The sequence below is a fragment of the Schistocerca serialis genome, chromosome 1 (assembly GCF_023864345.2).
Source record: "Schistocerca serialis cubense isolate TAMUIC-IGC-003099 chromosome 1, iqSchSeri2.2, whole genome shotgun sequence".
In the NCBI taxonomy this organism is placed as follows: domain Eukaryota; kingdom Metazoa; phylum Arthropoda; class Insecta; order Orthoptera; family Acrididae; genus Schistocerca; species Schistocerca serialis.
Genome location: NC_064638.1, coordinates 1,134,926,382 through 1,134,947,476, shown reverse-complemented (window position 1 = coordinate 1,134,947,476; position 21,095 = coordinate 1,134,926,382). Strand labels below are relative to the sequence as shown.

Sequence of the window (21,095 nt, the reverse complement as noted above, 5' to 3'; positions counted from 1 at the left end):
GGCTGGATGGGTGAGGACAGTGGCTAACAAAGGTTGAGGCCAGGAGGGTTACGGGAACGTAGGATGTATTGCAGGGAAAGTTCCCACCTGCGCAATTCAAAAAAGCTGGTATTGGTGGGAAGGATCCACATGGCACAGACTGTGAAGCATTTATTGAGATGAGGGATATCATGTTTGGCAGCGTGTTCAGCAACAGGGTGGTCCACTTGTTTTTTGGTCACAGTTTGTCGGTGGCCATTCATGCGGACAGACAGCTTGTTGGTTGTCATGCCTACATAGAATGCAGCACAGTGGTTGCAGCTTAGCTTGTAAATCACATGACTGGTTTCACAAGTAGCCCTGCCTTTGATGGGATAGGTGATGTTAGTGACCGGCCTGGAGTAGGTGGTGGCAGGAGGATGTATAGGACAGATCTTGCATCTAGGTCTATTACAGGGGTATGAGCCATGAGATAAGGGATTGGGAGCAGGGGTTGTGTAAAGATGGATGAGTATATTGTAAAGGTTCTGTGGACGGCAGAATACCATGGTAGGAGGAGTGGGAAAGATAGTGGGCAGGACATTCCTCATTTCAAGGCATGACGAGAGGTAATTGAAACCCTGGCGGAGAATGTAATTCAGTTGCTCCAGTCCCGGATGGTACTGAGTTACGGGGGTAATGCTCCTCTGTGGCCGGACTGTGGGACTTTGGGAAGTGGTGGGATACTGGAGATATAAGGCACGGGAGATTTGTTTTTGTACAAGGATGGGAGGATAATTATGGTCAGTGAAGGCTTCAGTGAGACCCTCAGTATATTTTGAGAGGGACTGCTCGTCACTGCAGATGCGACGACCATGGGTGGCTAGGCTGTATGGAAGTGACTTCTTGGTATGGAATGGGTGGCAGCCGTCGAAGTGGAGGTATTGCTGGTGGTTAGTAGGTTTGATATGGACAGAGGTACTGATGTAGCCATCTCTGAGATGAAGGTCAACATCTAGGAAGGTGGCTTGTTGGGTTGAGTAGGAGCAGGTGAAGCAAATGGGGGAGAAGTTGTTGAGGTTCTGGAGGAATGTGAATAAGGTGTCCTCACCTTCAATCCAGATAGCAAAGATGCCATCAATGCATCTGAACCAGGTGAGGGATTTAGGATTCTGGGTTTTTAGGAAGGCTTCCTCTAGATGGCCCATGAATAGGTTAGCATAGGATGCAGGTGCCCATAGCCATACTGTGGATTTGTTTGTAGGAAATGCCTTCAAAGGAGAAGTAATTGTTGGTCATGGAGACTGGGAAGGAGGTTGTTGGTTTGGAATCCATAGGGCATCTGGAAAGGTAGTGTTTGATAGCAGTAAGGCCACGAGCATTAGGAATGTGAGTGTACAGGGAGGTGGCATCAATAGTGATGATCAGGGCACCGTGTGGTAAAGGGACAGGAAGTGTGGAGAGTCGGTCGAGGAAATGGTTCGTATCTTTTATATAGGAGGATAGGTTCCGGGTAATAGGTTGAAGGTGTTGGTCTATGAGAGCAGAGATTCTCTAAGGGGGGGCACATTAACCGGCCACAATGGGGCATCCTGGGTGGTTGGGTTTATGGACTTTAGGAAGCATGTATAAGGTGGGAGTGTGGGGAGTGGTAGGGGGTAAGTAGAGAGATGGGCTCTGGGGAAAGGTTCTGGGATGGGCTAAGGATTTGAGTAGTGACTGGAGATCCCGCTGGATTACTGGAATGGGATCACTGTGGCATGGTTTGTAGGTGGAAGTATCTGACAGCTGATGGAGTCCTTCTGCCACGTAATCCTTGCGGTTCAAAACAACGGTCAGCAGGTAGGATTATAAGGTCAGGATCAGTTTTTTGGTTGTTTTTAGATGGTGGGCTGCAGTTCTTTCTGCGGATGTAAGGTTAGTTTGCATGTTGAGGGATTTGGGGAATGATGTTGAGGCAAGGTTCGAGGTCAAGAAATTCTGAAAAGTTGACAGGGGGTGGTTTGGAGGCAGTGGGGTAGATCACGGTTGGATGGAGGAGTGAACTGAGTTAGGCAAGGTTCAATATTTGTCTTTGGCTGAGTCTGATTGGTCGGGTTGGTGGCGAAAAAGTGTTTCCACTGTAGGGTCTGGGAGAAGGAGTGAAGGTCTTTAACTAGTTCTGCATGGTTGAATGGGATTGGGGCAAAAGGTGAGGCCTTTGGAAAGGACTGATATTTCTGTGGGACTGAGGCTTCTGGAGGAAAGATTCTTTTTGTTGTGCCTATCGAGACTCAGCATCTCCACTATATGGTGAGTAGCATTCCAACTTGGATTTTCCATTGTTTGATGTAATTTATTTTACTTTGTTTGTCAAATAGATGTTTCAAGGAAGCTTCCTCCAATGAAACCGCATAGAGGAGGTATTGAGTTGCAGACAGGCACAATGATAAAGACTGCAAGGCATTATCCAGTTATCACTCCAAGTCCTTCTTCAGACATAGTAGAAAACAGAACTCGCACACATTCACACAAGCACACACATGGCCACTGTCATCTCTGGGCTCTGAGCCCAACTGCAACTGAGGTGAGCAACAATCATGGCTGGGTTGGGTTGTGGGGGGAAATGCTAGTGCTGCAGTGGGAACATGCAGGGATGTGGTGGGACAGGATAGTGGGCTGCTAGGTGCAGCATCAGGATGCTGTGCTGGTAGGAGTGGATCAGGTGGAGGGAGGAGAGAGGTAGAGAAGGGAAAAGGACCACCTATGTGCGCTGGAAGGATGGAAGGTATGTGTAGTGCTGGAGTGAGGGCAGGGAAGGGGATAGGCGTAGGATGACAGGGATTGGTGAATCTTACTTTGATGTGTTATGCTGCCAAGTTATTTGAAAAGTAACTGCAAAAGAGAGTACGGCAGATAATAGGAGGACTGAGAGAGAACAGTATGAGTTTACTCCAGGAATGTTGACTGTGGATCTAACTTTGAGTGTAACATAGCTCAAAGAGATACACTGTGAAAGTAGATATGTCATTTACCAACTTAGCTGCAACCGCTGTGCTGCAGTATACGTGGTCATGACAATGAACAAGCAGTCTGTCCTTATGAACAGCCACTACCATACTGTGGTCAGGAGACAGGTGGACTACATGGTTGCTGAGCATGCTACCCAACATGATATGCTACACTTCAACAACTGTAAAACAGCCTTCACCATCTGGATTCTTCCCATCAACACTAACTTTTCTGATTTGCACAGGTGGAAATACTGCCTGCAGCATATCGTTTCTTCCCTTAGCTCCTTGGCCTCAACCTTCACTGGTCCATGCCCCCCATCTGCCTGCCCGTTTCCTGCTCCCACTTCACACCTACATGCAACTTCTACCCCACCAACACATCTGCACAAGAGGATCTTATTCTGTACAGTATTTACAGGATGTGGTGGTGGTGGTGGTGGTGGTGGTGGTGTGTGTGTGTGTGTGTGTGTGTGTGTGTGTATGTATCACTATTTTTTTTTAAGAACACAGTCATATTTTCCTGTGGTGTTTTTGGAAGACTTAAGGAATGTATATATTTTTACGTTATGTAAATATTAAATATATACACAGTATTTATTAATTTGCAAATATACTGAACAAGTTTTCAATTTCTTATTGCAAAAAATCAGTTCTGAACATTAGATTTTAAGTTTCACTGCATACGTGGTCCACTGATTGTAAATGCAACATTTTATAACAATGTAAACAGAGTAGCTTATCTGACACTAACATCAATAATTTACAAATGTTCATATTGGTCTATGTACAGTTTCAGTGACAAAAACAAAGAAGTCACATGTAGCTCATTACATAAGAAAGAGCAGGTGATTTTGTACAAAATGCTTCTGCATATTTCTGTCATAGCTGCAGTCACAGTAGTGAGCACCAGCAACTGCTGCAATAGAAATTTGTGGGATTAGAGTAATATTTTATGAAATAGTCTCTAAAGTACAATAGCAATGAAACAAAAGATTTTCATAAGTATTAAATTGAGCAAATAAACTTAATGGAAGTGTCAGAGACTATTGGCTAAATTATTTCTCATCAGGCAGAGTACTTCAGTAAAAATGAAAATGCTGCCACTCTTTAAAAAAAAATAGTGTGCCAACATTCAAGCAGATTTAATATTTTACCCAGATTTTACCCAGGTCAAGGTGCAGCTTATAGTTAAGAGGAGGTGGGTCACAATAGATTTTTGTTTATAACGGATTTGATGGTGAAATACTGTTGATGAAGGTGGATTTGATAGTAATTTAATTTATTTAATTTAACTGATATTGGCTCTGAGGTGTGTACACATTGCCTGTCGCTCTCATTATTGATTATTCTATTTTGATTATTTAAGGTAGCTTCAATTTAGATGAGATAAGTTGTGACATAGTAGATGTACTCAGTAGTGGAATTATAATGCAGAATTAGTACCACAGTTTAAACACATATAGCCTGAAAATGATTTATTATATTTATCTTGGGACTATCAACACATCAGCTTGAATTGTAAGTTTTAAACAGTATCAGTATTTCATCTCTAAGATTATTTCAAAAATCAGTCCCATTCTCAGTCAAGTATATGACAACTAAATGTAGGAATCCCATATTTCTGTTCTGTATATCATGCTAATGGGCATGGTTGTTTTCTTCTGACTTGTATAGAGTGTAGAGTGTTCCTATATTGTGTTCCTTACAGTGATGATTGCTTGTGCAGTACCATATTGCATTTTCTTTCTAATACATTAATATGGAATTAAGGGAGTAGACAAGCTGAAATCCATTACTAACACACAGCCTACTCCTATGAAGTAGCACCAAGGAGACTGCCAAGCTAAACACCATGTGCCCTCTGCAAGGAAATGTGAAAAAGATTTGAGATTTAACATGGAGCATTGTAGGATGATTAGAAACTGTATGATGCCACTCCCCAAGTCATAGCTGGCAAGATACTAATGGTCCAAATTCAGCCATAAGTAGATTTGAACACATTACTCTCAGATCAAGTACCACTGTATCAGCATACGTTAGCAAGATAGGTAATTGAGGAATTTTGAATCACCTGCATTTTTTAACTGCAAGGAATGTGGGAAGAAACTATTACATCTACATCCACTCTGAAACTCACCAAAGTCAGGCGCTCACAGATGAAGCAGGAAAGTAGCAAAGAAAAATTAGAGATGCTGAACTTCATTTTCTAACATTCCTCTACAAGGTACAACAAAAAAGTAAAGCCTCAGTTTAATTTTCACACCACTGTTAAGGTGAATAATATAGATATTAATGTCTGGAGCATAGTAAAGTTGCTGAAATTGTTAAAATTAAACAAGGCTCCAAGCCCAATGGAATCCTTGTCAAATTGTATACATAATTTGCAGACAAGTTAGCCCCCATTTCAGCAATAATATACCAATACCTATCAATCAAAAATCTGTTCCCAGTCAGGACATGTCACACTTGTCTGCAAGGAGGACAGCTAAAGTGATACACAAAAGTACTATCCCTCTGTTGTGGCATCCTAGAACATGTTCTAAGACCAAATATAATGAGATGTCTTGAACATAATGAATTCCTCTATGCCATTTGGCATGGATTCTGAAAACATCAGTCATGCAAAATCCAACTCCTGCATTTCTCACCTGACATCCTGAAAGCCATGAGCCATGGCAGTCAGGTAGATGCAATATTTCCTGATGTTAGTACAGCATTTGACACATTATCACAAAAATATTTATTAGCAAAAGTACAGTTATATGGGTTATCAAATAACATTGGTGATTGGACTGAAGATTTCTTGGCAAGAAGGATGCAGCATGTTCTCTTGGATGGAGAATCACTTATAGAAGTAAAAGTAACTTCAAGCATTCCCCTTGAATGTGTATTGAGATCCACATTGCTTCTGTTGTCTATTAGTGGCTTCACAGACTTTTGTGTGATCCAGTTATCTATAATGATGCCCTATTTGAAAAAGAATTCAAAAATATGCAATCAACTCTTAATAAGATTTCAAAATTACGCTACACTTGACTACTTGTTTTACATGTTTAGAAATGTAAAATTGTGAAAATAGTATCTTATGGCTACCATATCAATCGGACACTGCTAGAATCAGCCTACTCAAGCCAGGGTGTAACTGTTTGAGAGGATATAAAATAATAGCTCATATGGAAAGATTGGGTACTCATTTTTCTCATGTCCTTTTTGAGAGTGGACAGTACAGAAATGTTCTGAAAGCAGTTCAGTGCAAATTGCAGAGTAGTTATTTACGAGTAGATGTCAGTAATACAAAGGATAAATGGTTACAAAGCACTTGAGTGAACCACCTTAGAATATTGCTCAAATGTGGGGAACTCACCCCAAATAAGACTTACAGGGGATAGTGGACATATACAAAAAAGGGCAGCACAAATGGACACAGGTCAGTTTGACTCATGGGAGAGCAGCACTGAGGTACTGGAAAACTTTAATTGGCAAACTCTTGTAGATAGATGCCAAGTATCTCACAAAAATCTGCTTAAAAATTTCAAGAACCAGTATTAAATGAAAAATCCGAAAAATACTTAAGTTCCATGTGCAATACTCACACAAACTGATTACGAAGACACAATTGAATTAATTCCAGCACACACAGAGGCTCCATAGACGACTGGAATGATAAGAAACCCTAATACGTGGTACAGTGCTAAGTATCCTCTGCTATGCACGTCACGTGGTTTGCAGAGTAGTTATGTAGATCTAGATGTAGACTGTAAACTTTAAAGTGTAAAGTTTATATCAGAGGGTTCTTCCCATCATACCATGTATTATGGTTGCTTCTCACTCCATTTGCATATGAAGCATGGAATGAACGACTGCTTAAATGCAGTGCTGTAACTGCCTTAATCATCTCCGTGGTCCATACATAAGCAGTATATAGGGGGTTGTAATATATTCCTACATTCATCACTTAATAATGATTCATGAAACTTTGCAGATAGACTTTCGCATCACTGTTGGCATCTATCTCACACAGCCAGATAAGTGAAATTACCAATGATGAGGAAGCTGATAACTGGGTCATCATCATTTCAAGATTTGAGATGTATAACTTGATAATATAATATATTAACAGTCAGCTTTAATGAGAGACAGTAAAACATTCATCAACTGAAAAATTAGTTTAAATACCACAATGCTTTACAAAGCTTGGTCAAACATCCCAGCGCAAGCTTTTCATGAAAAATGAACCACAACGCAATTTGACACTTGTTGCATACAAACTAAATTGTAAGAGATATGAGTCATTGCAACTAACAAAAAAGAAATTTGTAGACCCAACAAGCCTTTGGCTTTGTAACTTTTCATTTACTCACATTTCTACTGAATAATAATGAGCTAGTGCTATAAGCCTCAATTTTGCCTTCTAACATTTTCTTATGCTATACAAATGACTTCCCAAGTACCCTAGCTAGATACCAATCACCATATTACTATATATGCTGAAGACACTTCTCATATATGTTGGGCACAGATAGCAGTTAGCATAGGTACCAAAACACAAAATTTCATAGAAAAAACAAAACCCATTTTGAGAATAAAAGTTAACGATTAACCTCTTAAAAACCTATCTCATTTATTTTAAAACAAGCAGCATATGTAAATTTATTGATGAGAATCAAGTTATTCTCACAAATACTTGTTTTATATGTAAGTTTTTGGGCTTATACAGAGGACAGGCACATTTGAAAGTAGACTTTTGGATTAACTATCAGAGAAAATATTGTATATCAGGATAGATAAAAATCTACTCACCAAGCAACAGCAGGAGAAAGTCAATACCTTTAGGTTAGGTTAGATTAGATTAATACCTGTTCCATACATCACGAATACAACACTTTTTAATTATGTGGAATGTGTCAGTTTAACAAAAAGTTTCTTTACATAACATAATTTGATTTTTTAAGTGTAAAATTACAAATTTATATCTAAAAATTCATCAATTGAGTAGACGGAGTTGTCATTCAGAAGTTATTTTACTTTGTTTTTAAATGCTGGTTGGCTATCTGTCAGACTTTTAATGCTGCCTTGTAAGTCATCAAATACTTTTGTAGAAGCATAATTCACCCCTTTCTAAGCCAAAGTTAGATTTAACCCAGATAGTGAAGATTAGCATATCTCTTAGCACATTGCTATTGCTTTTGAGTTGGGATGGAATGTTAATTAAAAAAATTATAACTGAATATATACGTTGTGAAGCTACTGTGAGTACCCCTAGCTCTTTAAATAAATGTCTGCAGTATGATACTAAATGGGCTCCAGCTATTTTCTGGTTACACACTTTGGTGGAATGAATATTTTTCCCCTTAATGATGAATTACCTCAAAATACAATACCACATGAAATCAGTGAATGAAAATAAGCATTATAAGCTAATTTACTGATATGATCAACAAATTTTACAATAACTCTTATACCATAAGCAGCTGGATTCAACGTTTCAGCCAATCGCCAATGTTTCTTCTAATTCAATCTCTCTGCAATGCACTCAAACAAAAATTTTGAATATTCTGCCTCAGCAAAAGACTTTCATTCAAAGTCTAATTTATTAATGATGCAATACCAATTACATAATCTGCATTTTATCAAAATTTAATGTGAGTCCATTTGCAGAGAACCATTAAATAATTTTCTGAAAGACATTATTTACAATTTCCTCAGCTAATTCTTGTTTGTTGCATGTGATTACTATTATTTGTAACATCATCAAAAAGAAATAGATTTGTATCTTTGTGAATACAGAGTGGCAATTCATGAATTTATATTAAGAACAATAAGAGACCAAAGACTGGACCTTTGGGACCACATTCTTGATACCTTTCCAGTTTGAGGGATCTGCTGAATTTTTGCACATTATGTGAACTGTTTTTGCAGCCTTCTGCACTCTTCCAGTTAAATATGAATTAAACCATTTGCGCACTATTCCACTCATACAACAATACTTAAGGTTATCTAGAAGGATTCCATGATTTACACAATCAAAAGCTTTTGACGGTCATAAGAAATCCCAATGGGTGATATTCAGTTATTCATTTCTTTCATATCTGATCAGTGAAAACATATATATCATTTTCAATTTACAAGCCTTTCTGAAACCAAACTAACATTTTATTAGCACTTTATTTATACAAACATGTGAAGCTTCTCTTGACTACATTACTTTTTCTAATATTTTGGATAAAGCTGTCAAAAGTAAGATTGGGCAGCACTTGTTGGTGTGAGACCAGTTCCCCTTTCTGTGCAACAATTTAACAATACCATATTTCAGTCTACCTGGAAAAATTCCCTGTGTCATTGAGCTATTATATGTATGGCTGAGAATCCTACCTATCTATTGGGAAAAAGTTTTTAGTACTCTGTTGGAAATGCTATTTCCCGCTATATCTCATCCCATCCAACTGCTGAAAGCTCTCCTTAAAATTTGCAACTGTTAAATCATTAATTCAATGAACCATTTTGAAGAACTGTTTTGCATTACTGTATGGAACTGTATCGCTTACACAATTAAGGATTTTACATATACACAATTAGCTGTGCATCATGATTAGAAACACAATGCTTAACAGGATAAATGTTAATTTGATTAAATTTATTCTGATCTGTGAAAATATTATCTATAGCGTGCTGCTGTCCTGTGCTACCCAAACAAGAAAATCAGTAACTGATGTCAGGTTGAAAGAACTTCAAGGTCAATCTTCCTGTCAGACTCTTTCTGAAAATCTCCATTGAAATCCCCACAAATAATAATTTGCTTCCCTCTGTCTGACAGACAGCACAACAAAGAATCCAAGTTTTTCAGAAATAGCTGAAAATGTCCTAATGGGGACCTATACACAATTAACAATTATAAGAGTACCATTCTTTAGTTAAGCTCACAGCCACATGTTTTTATATGTTGCTCTATACAAATTTTTTAGTTTTTAAATTTTTCACTCTATGATACCTTTTAACATACATGGCAACTCCTCCTTTCTCCCTGTTGTCTCTACTGCCATGTGTTGAAAGCTTATATCAAGTTACATTTACCTTTTCCATACCTGTGACTGTATGATGTGCAGACAGGTATAGTACATCTATTACATCTTCAGTTTCTATATCTTCCAAAAAACAGAATTTCACCTACTTTGTTTCTCAGTCCCCTGATCTTCTGACGTAATATACTAACACCATTTTTCTCTGTGCTTTATGAGAATCTTGTGATATCTTAACATCTGTCACACCTGCCTGCCTGCCTAAGCTTCTCATTAAGTTTAATTCCCTTCAGTGTTGAATCATTGGAAACTGTCTTACCCTAGAAAAGAGGTGCTCTCATGAATTGCAGTGCTCCCCTTAAGGATTTTGCTATCAAGCCAGCCACTTTACCCTCCCCTTCCTTATTAAGATGCAGGCCATGCATAGCGAAATCCCATGTACCAATAGCATCAACAGGAACCTAACCCAAGTTTGACCCAGTAGCTGCCCAAAGCAGCTGATCTAACTCCGTATTGACCCTACTTACGGAACTGTTAAACTGCAGCCAATCATACTCCCTGAAAACAGGCACCAACCCAACATGTTTATGATTCATTGCAGAAGCTATTTCTACCAGGTCCTTCTCAATATTGCAACCCTGATCCCTATCAGTACTATTTCCTGCTTCACCCACAATCACAACATAACCCCACTTTGTAAAAATCTGGCACAAGGAGCCTGCATTCTCTACCACTTGCTTCAGACATACATTAGGCTTGAAAAAATTTGTGATGTGGTACCTGTCACCTATTTTTTCCTCTAAAATCTGGCCCATATCTGTTCCATGGCTACTTCCTAGCAATAGAACTTTCCTCCTACTTTCTACTTTTTTGAAACAATTGGTTTCCTAACAAAAGCCTGTTTGGTGTTAACTACACTCACATCTACTTGAGCCTCTTCCTTACTTAACTGAGGTAGCAAGACAAATCAACTTTTTGTGCCAGTGATGAAACTATCAAATACTCTTTCCGTGGCCCCTGTCCCCTGATACTATGTCCCTCTTGTCTTCACACTACTCCCCCCTTTGACTCATCAGTTCCCCCCTGACACTATCAATTTCAGCCTTAAGGGCTCTAATGCTCCCTTTCTCTTCAGTTATTTTCCTGCCTCTTGGACATATTTTTCAGTATCATGGAAGAGCCTAATCTACTTCCCCAAGTCCTGTGCCAGTACATGTCGTCCCCCCCCCCCTCCCCCCCCCCCTCCCGATGAAAACATCTGTCTATCTGTCTCAACAGCTGCATTGAACCCCAGAACTAATTTTCCTATGGCAGCTTAATTATTCAATATCTTTATATTATTCAATACCTTTATATTATTTAATGTCTTTATATGTGTTTTCTCCTGCCGTTTCTTGGTGAGAAGATCTCTCACCTATCCAGTAACAATATATTTTCAAAAATGGATTGCTTTCATTGATATACACTGCCAGAAAAAAAAAGTACACTCTTTTAGAGGTTTCCATTTCAATAGGACTGGTTATTGCAACAGTGTATGTAGAGTAAATGAAATGATTACATTTGCAGAACAATAGCACTAGCGGTTCTGAGGTACCAGGTATTGGCCCATGCTGAAACACCCATATTACATGTTGTAGTCTCCATGGGTGGTAATGTAGGCACTGACTTTGGCATCCAGTAAATCACACAGATGGCAAATACTGTCCTGGGATATGTTATATACTGCCTACTCAATCTATTCTAGTAGTTCTGTAAGAGCTGTTGGTTAACGAGTTGCACAAGTCACTTCTAATCCCATCATATCCTACACATGCTCAATTGGAAACAAGTCCAGAGATTTCACTGGCCAGGAAAGTTGCTGCACATCTTGTAGTGCACATTGAGTTTCATGGCAGTGTGTGGGTGAGCATCATGCTGTTGGAACAAAACATTACCTTCCTGGTGCAAGAACAGCAAGAGAACAGGTGTAACAATGTTCTGCATATAGTGAGTGCTGGTTATCATCCCCTCTAGAAACACCAAAGGTGAATTAGAGTTGTAGCCTATTGCACACCAGACCATAATGACTGGGGTGTGACCAGTATGTCTTGCACGAACGCACTCTACAAGACAGCACTCACCAGATCTAGGCTATACACGCAAATGACCATCACCTGTATGCAGGCAGAATCTGCTTTCATCACTGAAGGCCATGGTATACCATTCCATCTTCCAATTGATCCTCTGATGGGGGAAGGCAAGCCATACATGTCAATGCTGTGGTGTAAGTAGAAGAAGGGCTAGAGGTGTAGGTGCCCACGGTCTCACTGCTAAGAACTGGTTCACAACAGTTCATGTTTACATGTCTGGTCTCACAAGGCCTCTTATCTGTGCTGTGGTAGCTGTACGATCTGCCACTGCTGCCCTAACAATACAACAATCCTGGCCAGTATCTGTGCTGTGTGGATGTCCAAAATCACATCTACGGGTGCAACAATGTTCTTGTGACCACAGGTGCCAGCATTGTTGCACAAGTGATGCAGCACAGCAAACTTGAGAAATCACAATCTGACCTCTTCCAGACCCACTCAGTTGGCTGTAGGAAGCATGGTTGCCTACTTGGCCCACATGTTTGGACCACACTGAACCTTCTGGCTGTGAGTATTTCCTATTAAAGGGGAGACACAGGCGGTGCTCTGGTAGATGCGCCACTATGCTATATGTTGGTGAATGACTTTGAAACCATTATCAGTACTTCTACCACACCCAGATGGCAAAGGCCCTACTCTGATCAAAATTGATAACATCTTTCCAGGTGCACTATTTTTTTTTTTCTAGCAGTGTATTAGCCCATGAGATAAAATCCTTTGTCAGTTTAAGAAAAACACACACACAACTGGGGCCTCAACCCTCAGAGATGACAGTGGCCATGCATGTGTGTGTGAGGGTTTTGTGTGTGTGTGTGTGTGTGTGTGTGTGTGTGTGTGTGTGTGTGTGTGTGTGTGTGTTTCTTTATCTGATGAATTACTTTGCCTGAAAGCTAATCCAACAATCTATTTTTAACTTTGCTTGTCTGCTGTTGAACACCTCATTAATGTATTGAGTCGCATTCTATCCTGATTCATATTGTTATTCCATCATGAATTTTCCATTGTTGTTCATATACATAATATACATATCTTTTGAAATCAGCAAATGGATTATGCGTGTTGTAAATTAACATTTAATTTGAATACACTAAGAATAATAGCTCCATATCTTAATACTGAAGGATTGAGAACTTGTACTTCATCTTAGTGTACCTTTCTCTGTCTTATGGAATTGTATTGGCACTGGAGCAACCAAACCAATATTGGAAGGATCTTTGTATTACAAAAGAGAACAATAATAACCATGGTAAAAGTAACACAAAGAACATCATGCAAAAACCGTATAAAATTGGTGAAAGAATACACTGAAGTTAGAGAGAGAAATATGCAAGTTCACAATTACAAGTGAGAAACAGAACAGACTCTCATACAGTCAGCACATGGCCAACATTGACAGCAAGTATTCCATTACCAAGGAAGCAATACTTTATAATTGAATACAAAATTAACTGAAATCATTGCCTGGGATATTTTTTTTAAAAAAAGAGATTAAACAATGGCTTATATTGAAATGCCTGCATAATGGGGAACTGAGACAAATTTGTCTTGGAAATGTAATGGAAGCCCCAGGTAGGAATATCAACAATGTAGGAAAGACAGATTGCTAAAAGAAGATATGTAAAGTTACAGACAGGTACAATTAAAAGACACTTACATAAAGTTTTCGGCCACAGCCTTCATCAGTAAAAGAGAGAGAGAGGCACCATTCTCTCTCTCTCTCTCTCTCTCTCTCTCTCTCTCTCTCTCTCTCTCTCTCCTCTCTCACACACACACACACACACACACACACACACAAAAGCACACCCTACGCACATACAACCACCAACTCTAGCATCTTGGACCGAACACTCTGGCCTGAGTACTGCAGCTGGTGGTCATGACTGCAGGAGATGGTCTTGTTTGTGTGTGCATGAATGGTGCCTCTCTCTCTCTTTTACAGATGAAGGCTGTGGCCAAAAGCTTTATGTAAGTGTCTTTTAATTTTGCCTGTCTGCAACTTGGCATGTCTTCTTTATGGTAAGTAGCAATCCATCTGTTCCTACATTGTTGATATTAATTTCTAGAATTTCTACTGTTTTATAAATTAAATAATTCAGCATGTTCCATTGATTCTATTATTAGCAAGAATCTCCAGGGTTGCAGCAAGATTCAAGGCATACATTAACAAAGTAAAGCAGCTGTAATAATTACAAACAATGGTTAACTATAGTTAACCTCCTATACATTACTTCTGCTTTTTCAATCTAGCAAAATTAACAGAACAGCTTCTGCATAGATATGGGGGGGGGGGGGGGGGGGGGAGTGCTTCTTCAGCTATATTAAATAGCAGATTTTTCTTTCCTATTACTAGCTTAATATCTACATGACCACATTGATATTTATCAGAGAACAATAGTTTATCTTTCAAAATCAAACAACTTGTATTAATATTAGAGAGACTTAACAAAACAGAATAAATATAATAAGAGATATTTATCTCATGAAAACAGAAAATGGAAGTGTAATTACAAAGAGGCATGTGACTGAATGGATATAGCAGCAAGTAAACACAATGAAACAGTGGGTAATGTTGTAAGAAAATGAAACACCTACTGCCATCCTTATGATGTCATGTATTGTGTAGCTTTCAGTTTTGGAACTTCAATGCACCATCTTGAGGCCCTAGTTGATGCTGAAGGGGTTATCACCATTCATGTATATGATGCATCAGTAGCCAACATAACTAGTTAATGCAGACTACCTATAACTGTGATGCCGTCTCTCCAACCATCAACCACCAGAGTTGACAGTTGATGGTTGGAGAGACATCACAGTTATAGGTAGTATGCATTAACTGGTAGCTACACAATAAATGACATCATAAGGACAGCTGTAGGTGTTTCATTTTCTTACAACAGTGAACGGTCGTAGTCCCCCAGACCTCCAGTCACAAGGATGGACATACAAAAGCTTGATGTACCTTACCAGGTAATGGACAGTACTGCAGATTTATTAGAAACAAGATCAAGGTAATGAAGATAGCAGCAGACATCAACTTCAACAAGAGATGTGTCTCTGGTATCACTCCCAGTTATGCACAACTGAGAATAAGGGGAGATAACAACATAGGACAGAAACTAAGGAGATGACAATTGATGGTTGGAGAGATGACATCACAGTTATACAGTTACAGATAGTCTGCATTAACCACTTATGTTGGCCTGTGATGCATTGTACATAGAAGGGAGAACCGACAGAGGTGCTCAAGGTACCCTCCGCCACACACCGTAGGGCAGCTTGCGGAGTATAGATGTAGATATACAGAGGCAATAACCCCCTTCAGCATCAACTAAGGCCTGAAGATCGTGCACTTCTACCTCTAAGCCTATATGGAGATTATAGTTTGTATACTGAAGAGTTGTTTGTCCCAGGTATTTATATGAAATAACTGCTCAACTTGAAATTCATTAATTGCACAGTCAAAAGTAAGTATTTAGAAAAAAAATCTAGGACAATAATAAAAAAGATTGACTGAACAATATATAGCCCCTAAGGAGCCTAATCAAATTACCAACTATGTAAGCAATGAAGGATGCTCTCTTAAGAATGAGGATAGAGATGATGAAAATTACTGAGCTGGGGCAATGATTTCTCAGTTTTACTCTGGTGACACATTGTTCTTAATTCCAAGGTGATGTACAACAGCAAAAACATATGGGAATTATGTGGGGAATGATCATATGTTCTTAAAGTCTATATTATTGTTCTGTACCAGTACCAAAGTTATGAAATGAAAATATTATTTTTTTTTTTTTAAAAGTTGTGCACTTAATTTGGAAACATTCATATGGTTGAGTGACCTGTGCTTAAATAATTTTTTTTTCTTTATGGGACATCTGGATCAGATCCTCATGTTTCTGACCAATTTCTTTAATTCCGTATATGTATCACCTATTGCCTACTATATTGCACCTGCAGTAATAGAGCCCTGTCATTTACTTTTCTGCTTTGCAAAATTTAAATAAAATTGGAACATGACTGGAAAACAACTTATAAAAACTATGCTATTATTAGGCAAATATCCATCTGTTATTTTTTACAAAAGAAATAATGTGCTATTAATATCAGTCACATAATGCACACATAAGAGATGTATAAGAAATCAAAAGTAAAATGGGGATTTTCATAAGCATCTCAAATTAACATACAGTAAGAATGCAAGGAGAACCATGCACATAATGAAAAACTCTTGCAAAAATCAATATTACTTTGTGGTGCAGATTTATACAAACCAAAATTAATTTGTATAACCAGAAAGCTGCATGCAAAAACTGTGAGTCATCAATGTCCTGGATGCAGGGAAGATGTACAGTACCGTAACCCATCCTGAGGTACATTCCAAGAACAATGGACAAAGCACTACATGTCACTACTGAAAGTAACAGAAAGAAACATTTAGCAGAATAATTACAATTATTAAAACACAAAATCTTCTATTAAATTCAAATGCAACATCGTGAAATATTTTGCTTATAATATTAGGACACATTAAGCAGTTCATTCCAGTGAAAAAGTATGTTTAATAAAGTGTAGGGCACTCAAACAACAAATAACTGCCAAAATGTACACACACACTTATCACTATATAGTGACTGGAGACCAACAGATGGACTCTGTAATCTGTTGCAAGCACTCAATAGTATATTTCATCTGGATATTTATATGTCATCAACAGAGAGCAGTGTAATAAATAAAACAATAAAATAATTGCTGAGTTGTACATAAACAATTAAAATGCTCATATGTTGGAGCATCCAGACATTCTATGTAGGTAAAAGATGAATGATAACACCCCCCCCCCCTTCCCCTCCCCCCCACAAACATTTATCACCAATCAATAGTAAGGAGATTCTTAATATACTTAATTTTCATTACACAGATGTGAAGTGATTCATATGTGTAGAACCTGAACTGGCAACATGTGAAGATAAATACCAACTTTCCCATCAAAGTCTATTTAAGAAGTTCAGAGAACCATAATTAAGTGACAAATCTTGAAATATTCTACATTCCCATAGGGACTGTGAACGCAAGATTAGACTAATTACAGCATACAGAGGCATCTGCACTGTATTTTTACCCTCATTTCATATATGAATGGAAAAGGAAGAAATATAATATGTGATACAATAGGATGCAGCCATGTTTGTGGTTTGCATAGTATGGATACATGTGCAGATTTGATACAAGTTAAAATAATTTTGATTTCCAGTTTAATACAATAGTTGTCATTGATATATAAATATATAAATACTAAAAGTACATAAAATAATCTAGAGGTTGCTGTAACACAATATTTTCAAATTAAAAAGATACAATGTTTACTTAGTGTAGCACTAACATTATGTGATGTACTTAATAAGCATCAACTGAACTTAACTGATACCAGATGTTGGCTTTATCCTGCAGCATAATAATGGAGTGACATGTGAAATCATATGTGTGCAAACAGAAACAGAATAGAACATTGGCAACATTTCTTTTGTGTTTATATTAGTTTTTGAAAGTAGGTTGTGATGACAGAAGCCTGAAGTCTAGGTTACAGTGAATGGTCACAGTTTCATGTAAGTTGATGAAGTGTTATTGAACACTTCAGTTAAGCCCTTAATAATTTATACATGAAATTGTTCTGCTAATATTGTTTCCTGGTGGAGAACATGGAATCGGTCACTGATAAGTGATAAGTCCTTCATGATCCTCTTTAACTCTACTTTTTCATATCCCTGTCCATCTTGGCCAGCTAGGAACCACATAACAATTCCAGTTCCTTTGCATTTGCTCTTTTCTTTTCCTTCAATATTCCTTCATGTTCTCACCGTATTTCTTTTTTTCTTTCTTCTTGCACTGCTTCATCCTCAAAATACTTCTAAATTTAACACTTTTCTACAGAAAATACCTCTTTATGGTACTTCTTTTGGTATCATGTTGCATCTTTCCCAGTCTTTTTAATTTGTGTGCTTCAGCTTATTGTTAACTTTTTCCCAGTAATAGTTGAAGATTTGTTTTGCTAGCCTGTTGTCATTCATTCTGAACAAACACCAAAGAAATATAAGTCTTCTTTTCCTTGTTGTTTCTGTTTTTTCTATGTTATCAGTGATTTCACCGTTGCATCTTAATTTCCAGTTTTCTGTGCTTTTAGTGGACGTAAACATTTTCCCTATGGTTCTTCTCTTCCATATTTTTACTTTATCTAATTTATAATTTGGTGCTACACATTCACTTGTGTAAAGGCATTCTGGTTTCACTACTGTTTTGCAATGCTTTATGTTTTCATTTCTTGATAAGCAAACACCATAAAGTGGCTGGTGGAGTTTAGATGTAGATCGTAAATATTTTTTCTTATTCCATATGCCTTTGTCATTTTGAGAATCCTTTCATGTATGACAGATTTTTTAAAACTCATTTTCTTGAATTCTCTCTCCTAGATACCTGAATTTTTTGACCTTTTCTACGTGACCTATGTTTGTCTATAAAATTTTTGGTGAATTTTCTTTGTTCGTGATGAATTTAGTTTTCTCTGGAGAGATTCTTAGATCTGCTCTACTGGCTGTCTGTTCCAACTGATTGACTTGTATTCGTGCATCTGCAAGAACTCCAGATAGTACAGCAAAATCTTCAGCAAACACCAAACAGTTTACTTCAGAACACTGTTTATTTTTCCCAGTTTTATTGGTGTCACTTAATATACTTTTAATTTTTTATTTTAAGAGCTTGCTACTTCTTCTAGTACATAGTTGAAGAGGGAAGTAGACAAGCTCTCTCACCTTGCCTTACACTTGTTTTGTTTTAAAGAGCTAAGCTAGACTGTCTGTAAGTGTTTCATCAGTTAGGTTCATCAGTTTAATTTTAACACCAATTTCTCAGATTATTTTGTCTACAGTATCCTTATGAACAGAGTCAAATGTATTCCTGAATCTGATAAATGTTACATTTATGTCTTTAGAGTTCAGTAGAATGTATGTTCTGAGCCGGATCTGCCTCTTCTAAAGCCTCCTCGATATTTGTTTAGTTGTTGGCCAAGAGTTTTTTCATTTCCGTTCAGTAAAAGTTTTGAAAATGTTGTATAGGCAACTGGTGGGAGAAATATTTCTCTGTAGTTATTGATGCCTTGTTTGTCACCTTTCTTCTGGAATTTTTCTGTTTTCTATATGTCTTCAATAAGCATTTTCAGATCTTTTATCATCTCTGTTTGTGACCATTTCAGAAGTTCAGCTCTTATGGTATCTTCCCCATTGGCAATGATTTCTGAGAATTTTAATTGCTTCTCTAATTTCTTCAGCATTTGGTGGCATATATCTTCTTCTTGATCCTCAGAAGAAGTCTGAGAATTCTAATTGTTGACCTGGTTCTGGGCAGTTTAACAGTCTATCAGAATATTTTGCAAGTATTTCACAATTTTCTGTATTTTTAAGCAAGTTCTACCTCTTGTATTCCTAGAGCAAATTTTTGGTGCTTTGTCACTCTAATTTATTCTTGAAGGTTTGATAAAAAGTCTCTGTAATTATTTTTTATGAAAATTTATTGCATTAAAACAAGTTGTGGGTTTTCGAATGAACTTTTGTTTCTGCTTAGTGCCACAGAGCACAGAAGTATGTAGAGAGGCATTTCCCATGGCAAAAGACCAGAGGGCATGTGCCCAGTTCCCCCATCCCTTGGGTACCCACCAAACCTATCCCAACACCAGTCAAGCTGCTGTTTCCCCCCGTGTCTGCTTTTTTACTCACTACTTCATCTTGCATTCCTACCAGGTTTTCTTTAGATTTGTTAGTTTTCAAGTTATTGCTGATGGTAAACACGGAACTAAACTTTGTTAACATACAGATGGAACTAAAGGTGTCTGAAAATACTTGACGTACACAACTGACACATGTGCCTTGGTATTGTACAGTCATGCTATAGTACAGTGTGTTACTACTTCTGCATATTCTTACCGTACACTGAAATGTGTAGTCATTGCACAAATATGCATTATTGTAAAGTACACTCATATGGAAATAACATAGAAAGAAGAAAAACAGAAAGGTTTGTTTCATTTAAAAAAAAAGTAAAAATAGGACATCTCTGGTTGAGAGGGAGGACATTGTAGCATGGCATGCACACTTCCTTAGAACAATGAGAGAAAATGTAAAAGATGTGAAGAAACCTACACTTTTGATCTGCATTCCAACTCCAGTTATTAGATTGTGAAACAATTTCATCTTAATTTCATACACTCCACTCAAGAAGAATGCATTAATATTATGCTACAGTTATTAGACAGTAACACAAGTTTCATTTCATTTTTTTCAATTCCTATGCTTTCTTGTAGAATATGTACCATTGTATGTAATGTTGTCTCCTACATGCACAGCTGAATTGTGAGACCTTAAAACAAATTTTATTTACGTGTTGTTCATTTTGATTGTTTTTCTGCAGAAGTGAGATAACAGAATGTATGTCTGCTTTATTTCCTGCACTTACACAAAGTACAGTTCAGGAACCATGTCAACATTTTGACTGAGCGCAGTTATATCGCTCGTGTGTCATTTAACACAACCAATCACAGAATATGTCAACAGTTCACAGTATGCTCAGCTAAAATGGCAATTGTAAAGTGAACAAGTTATAATAGATGATCAAATAAATTCAGTAATATAAATAATGTTGTTTCCTGAAATCAGGCACCATACACCTAAAATCATACAGTCAGTGTCAAGAGCCAATGACTACCGGTGACTTTCATGTCATTAAGATTTTCTTTCATTTCCAGCTTTGGTTTGTATCAGCAGTACATGAATAAGCAAAACATGAGGCAACTTTGCATTCCACATAGCAGGCCATAGCAGGCAGCAATAGCCGTGCATGTGGCACATAACTCTGAACTCATCGTGGAGAATCTCTGATATATCTCACGTATTTTCTCAAGAATGGAAACAGACATGACCCTCCTTCCACCATTAAAATCAATTTTGATATGTTCC

General features: G+C 37.8%; 1 protein-coding gene across 3 annotated transcripts in view; it reads right to left on the bottom strand.

Annotated features, from left to right (window-relative positions):
- Positions 1–3,634: 3,634 nt before the first annotated feature.
- The window catches only part of LOC126417220 (PH and SEC7 domain-containing protein-like), an 826,610-nt gene continuing 809,149 nt past the window's right edge, over positions 3,635–21,095 (bottom strand). For 2 of the 3 annotated variants that reach the window (XM_050085103.1, XM_050085104.1), the window contains exon 15: positions 3,636–3,867. In XM_050085103.1, the coding sequence (XP_049941060.1) occupies positions 3,843–3,867 (25 nt within the window). In that variant the 3' untranslated portion in view covers positions 3,636–3,842. Of the gene's footprint in view, positions 3,868–16,367; positions 16,508–21,095 lie in introns of all 3 variants that reach the window. The other variant, XR_007575542.1, reaches the window with a different exon arrangement.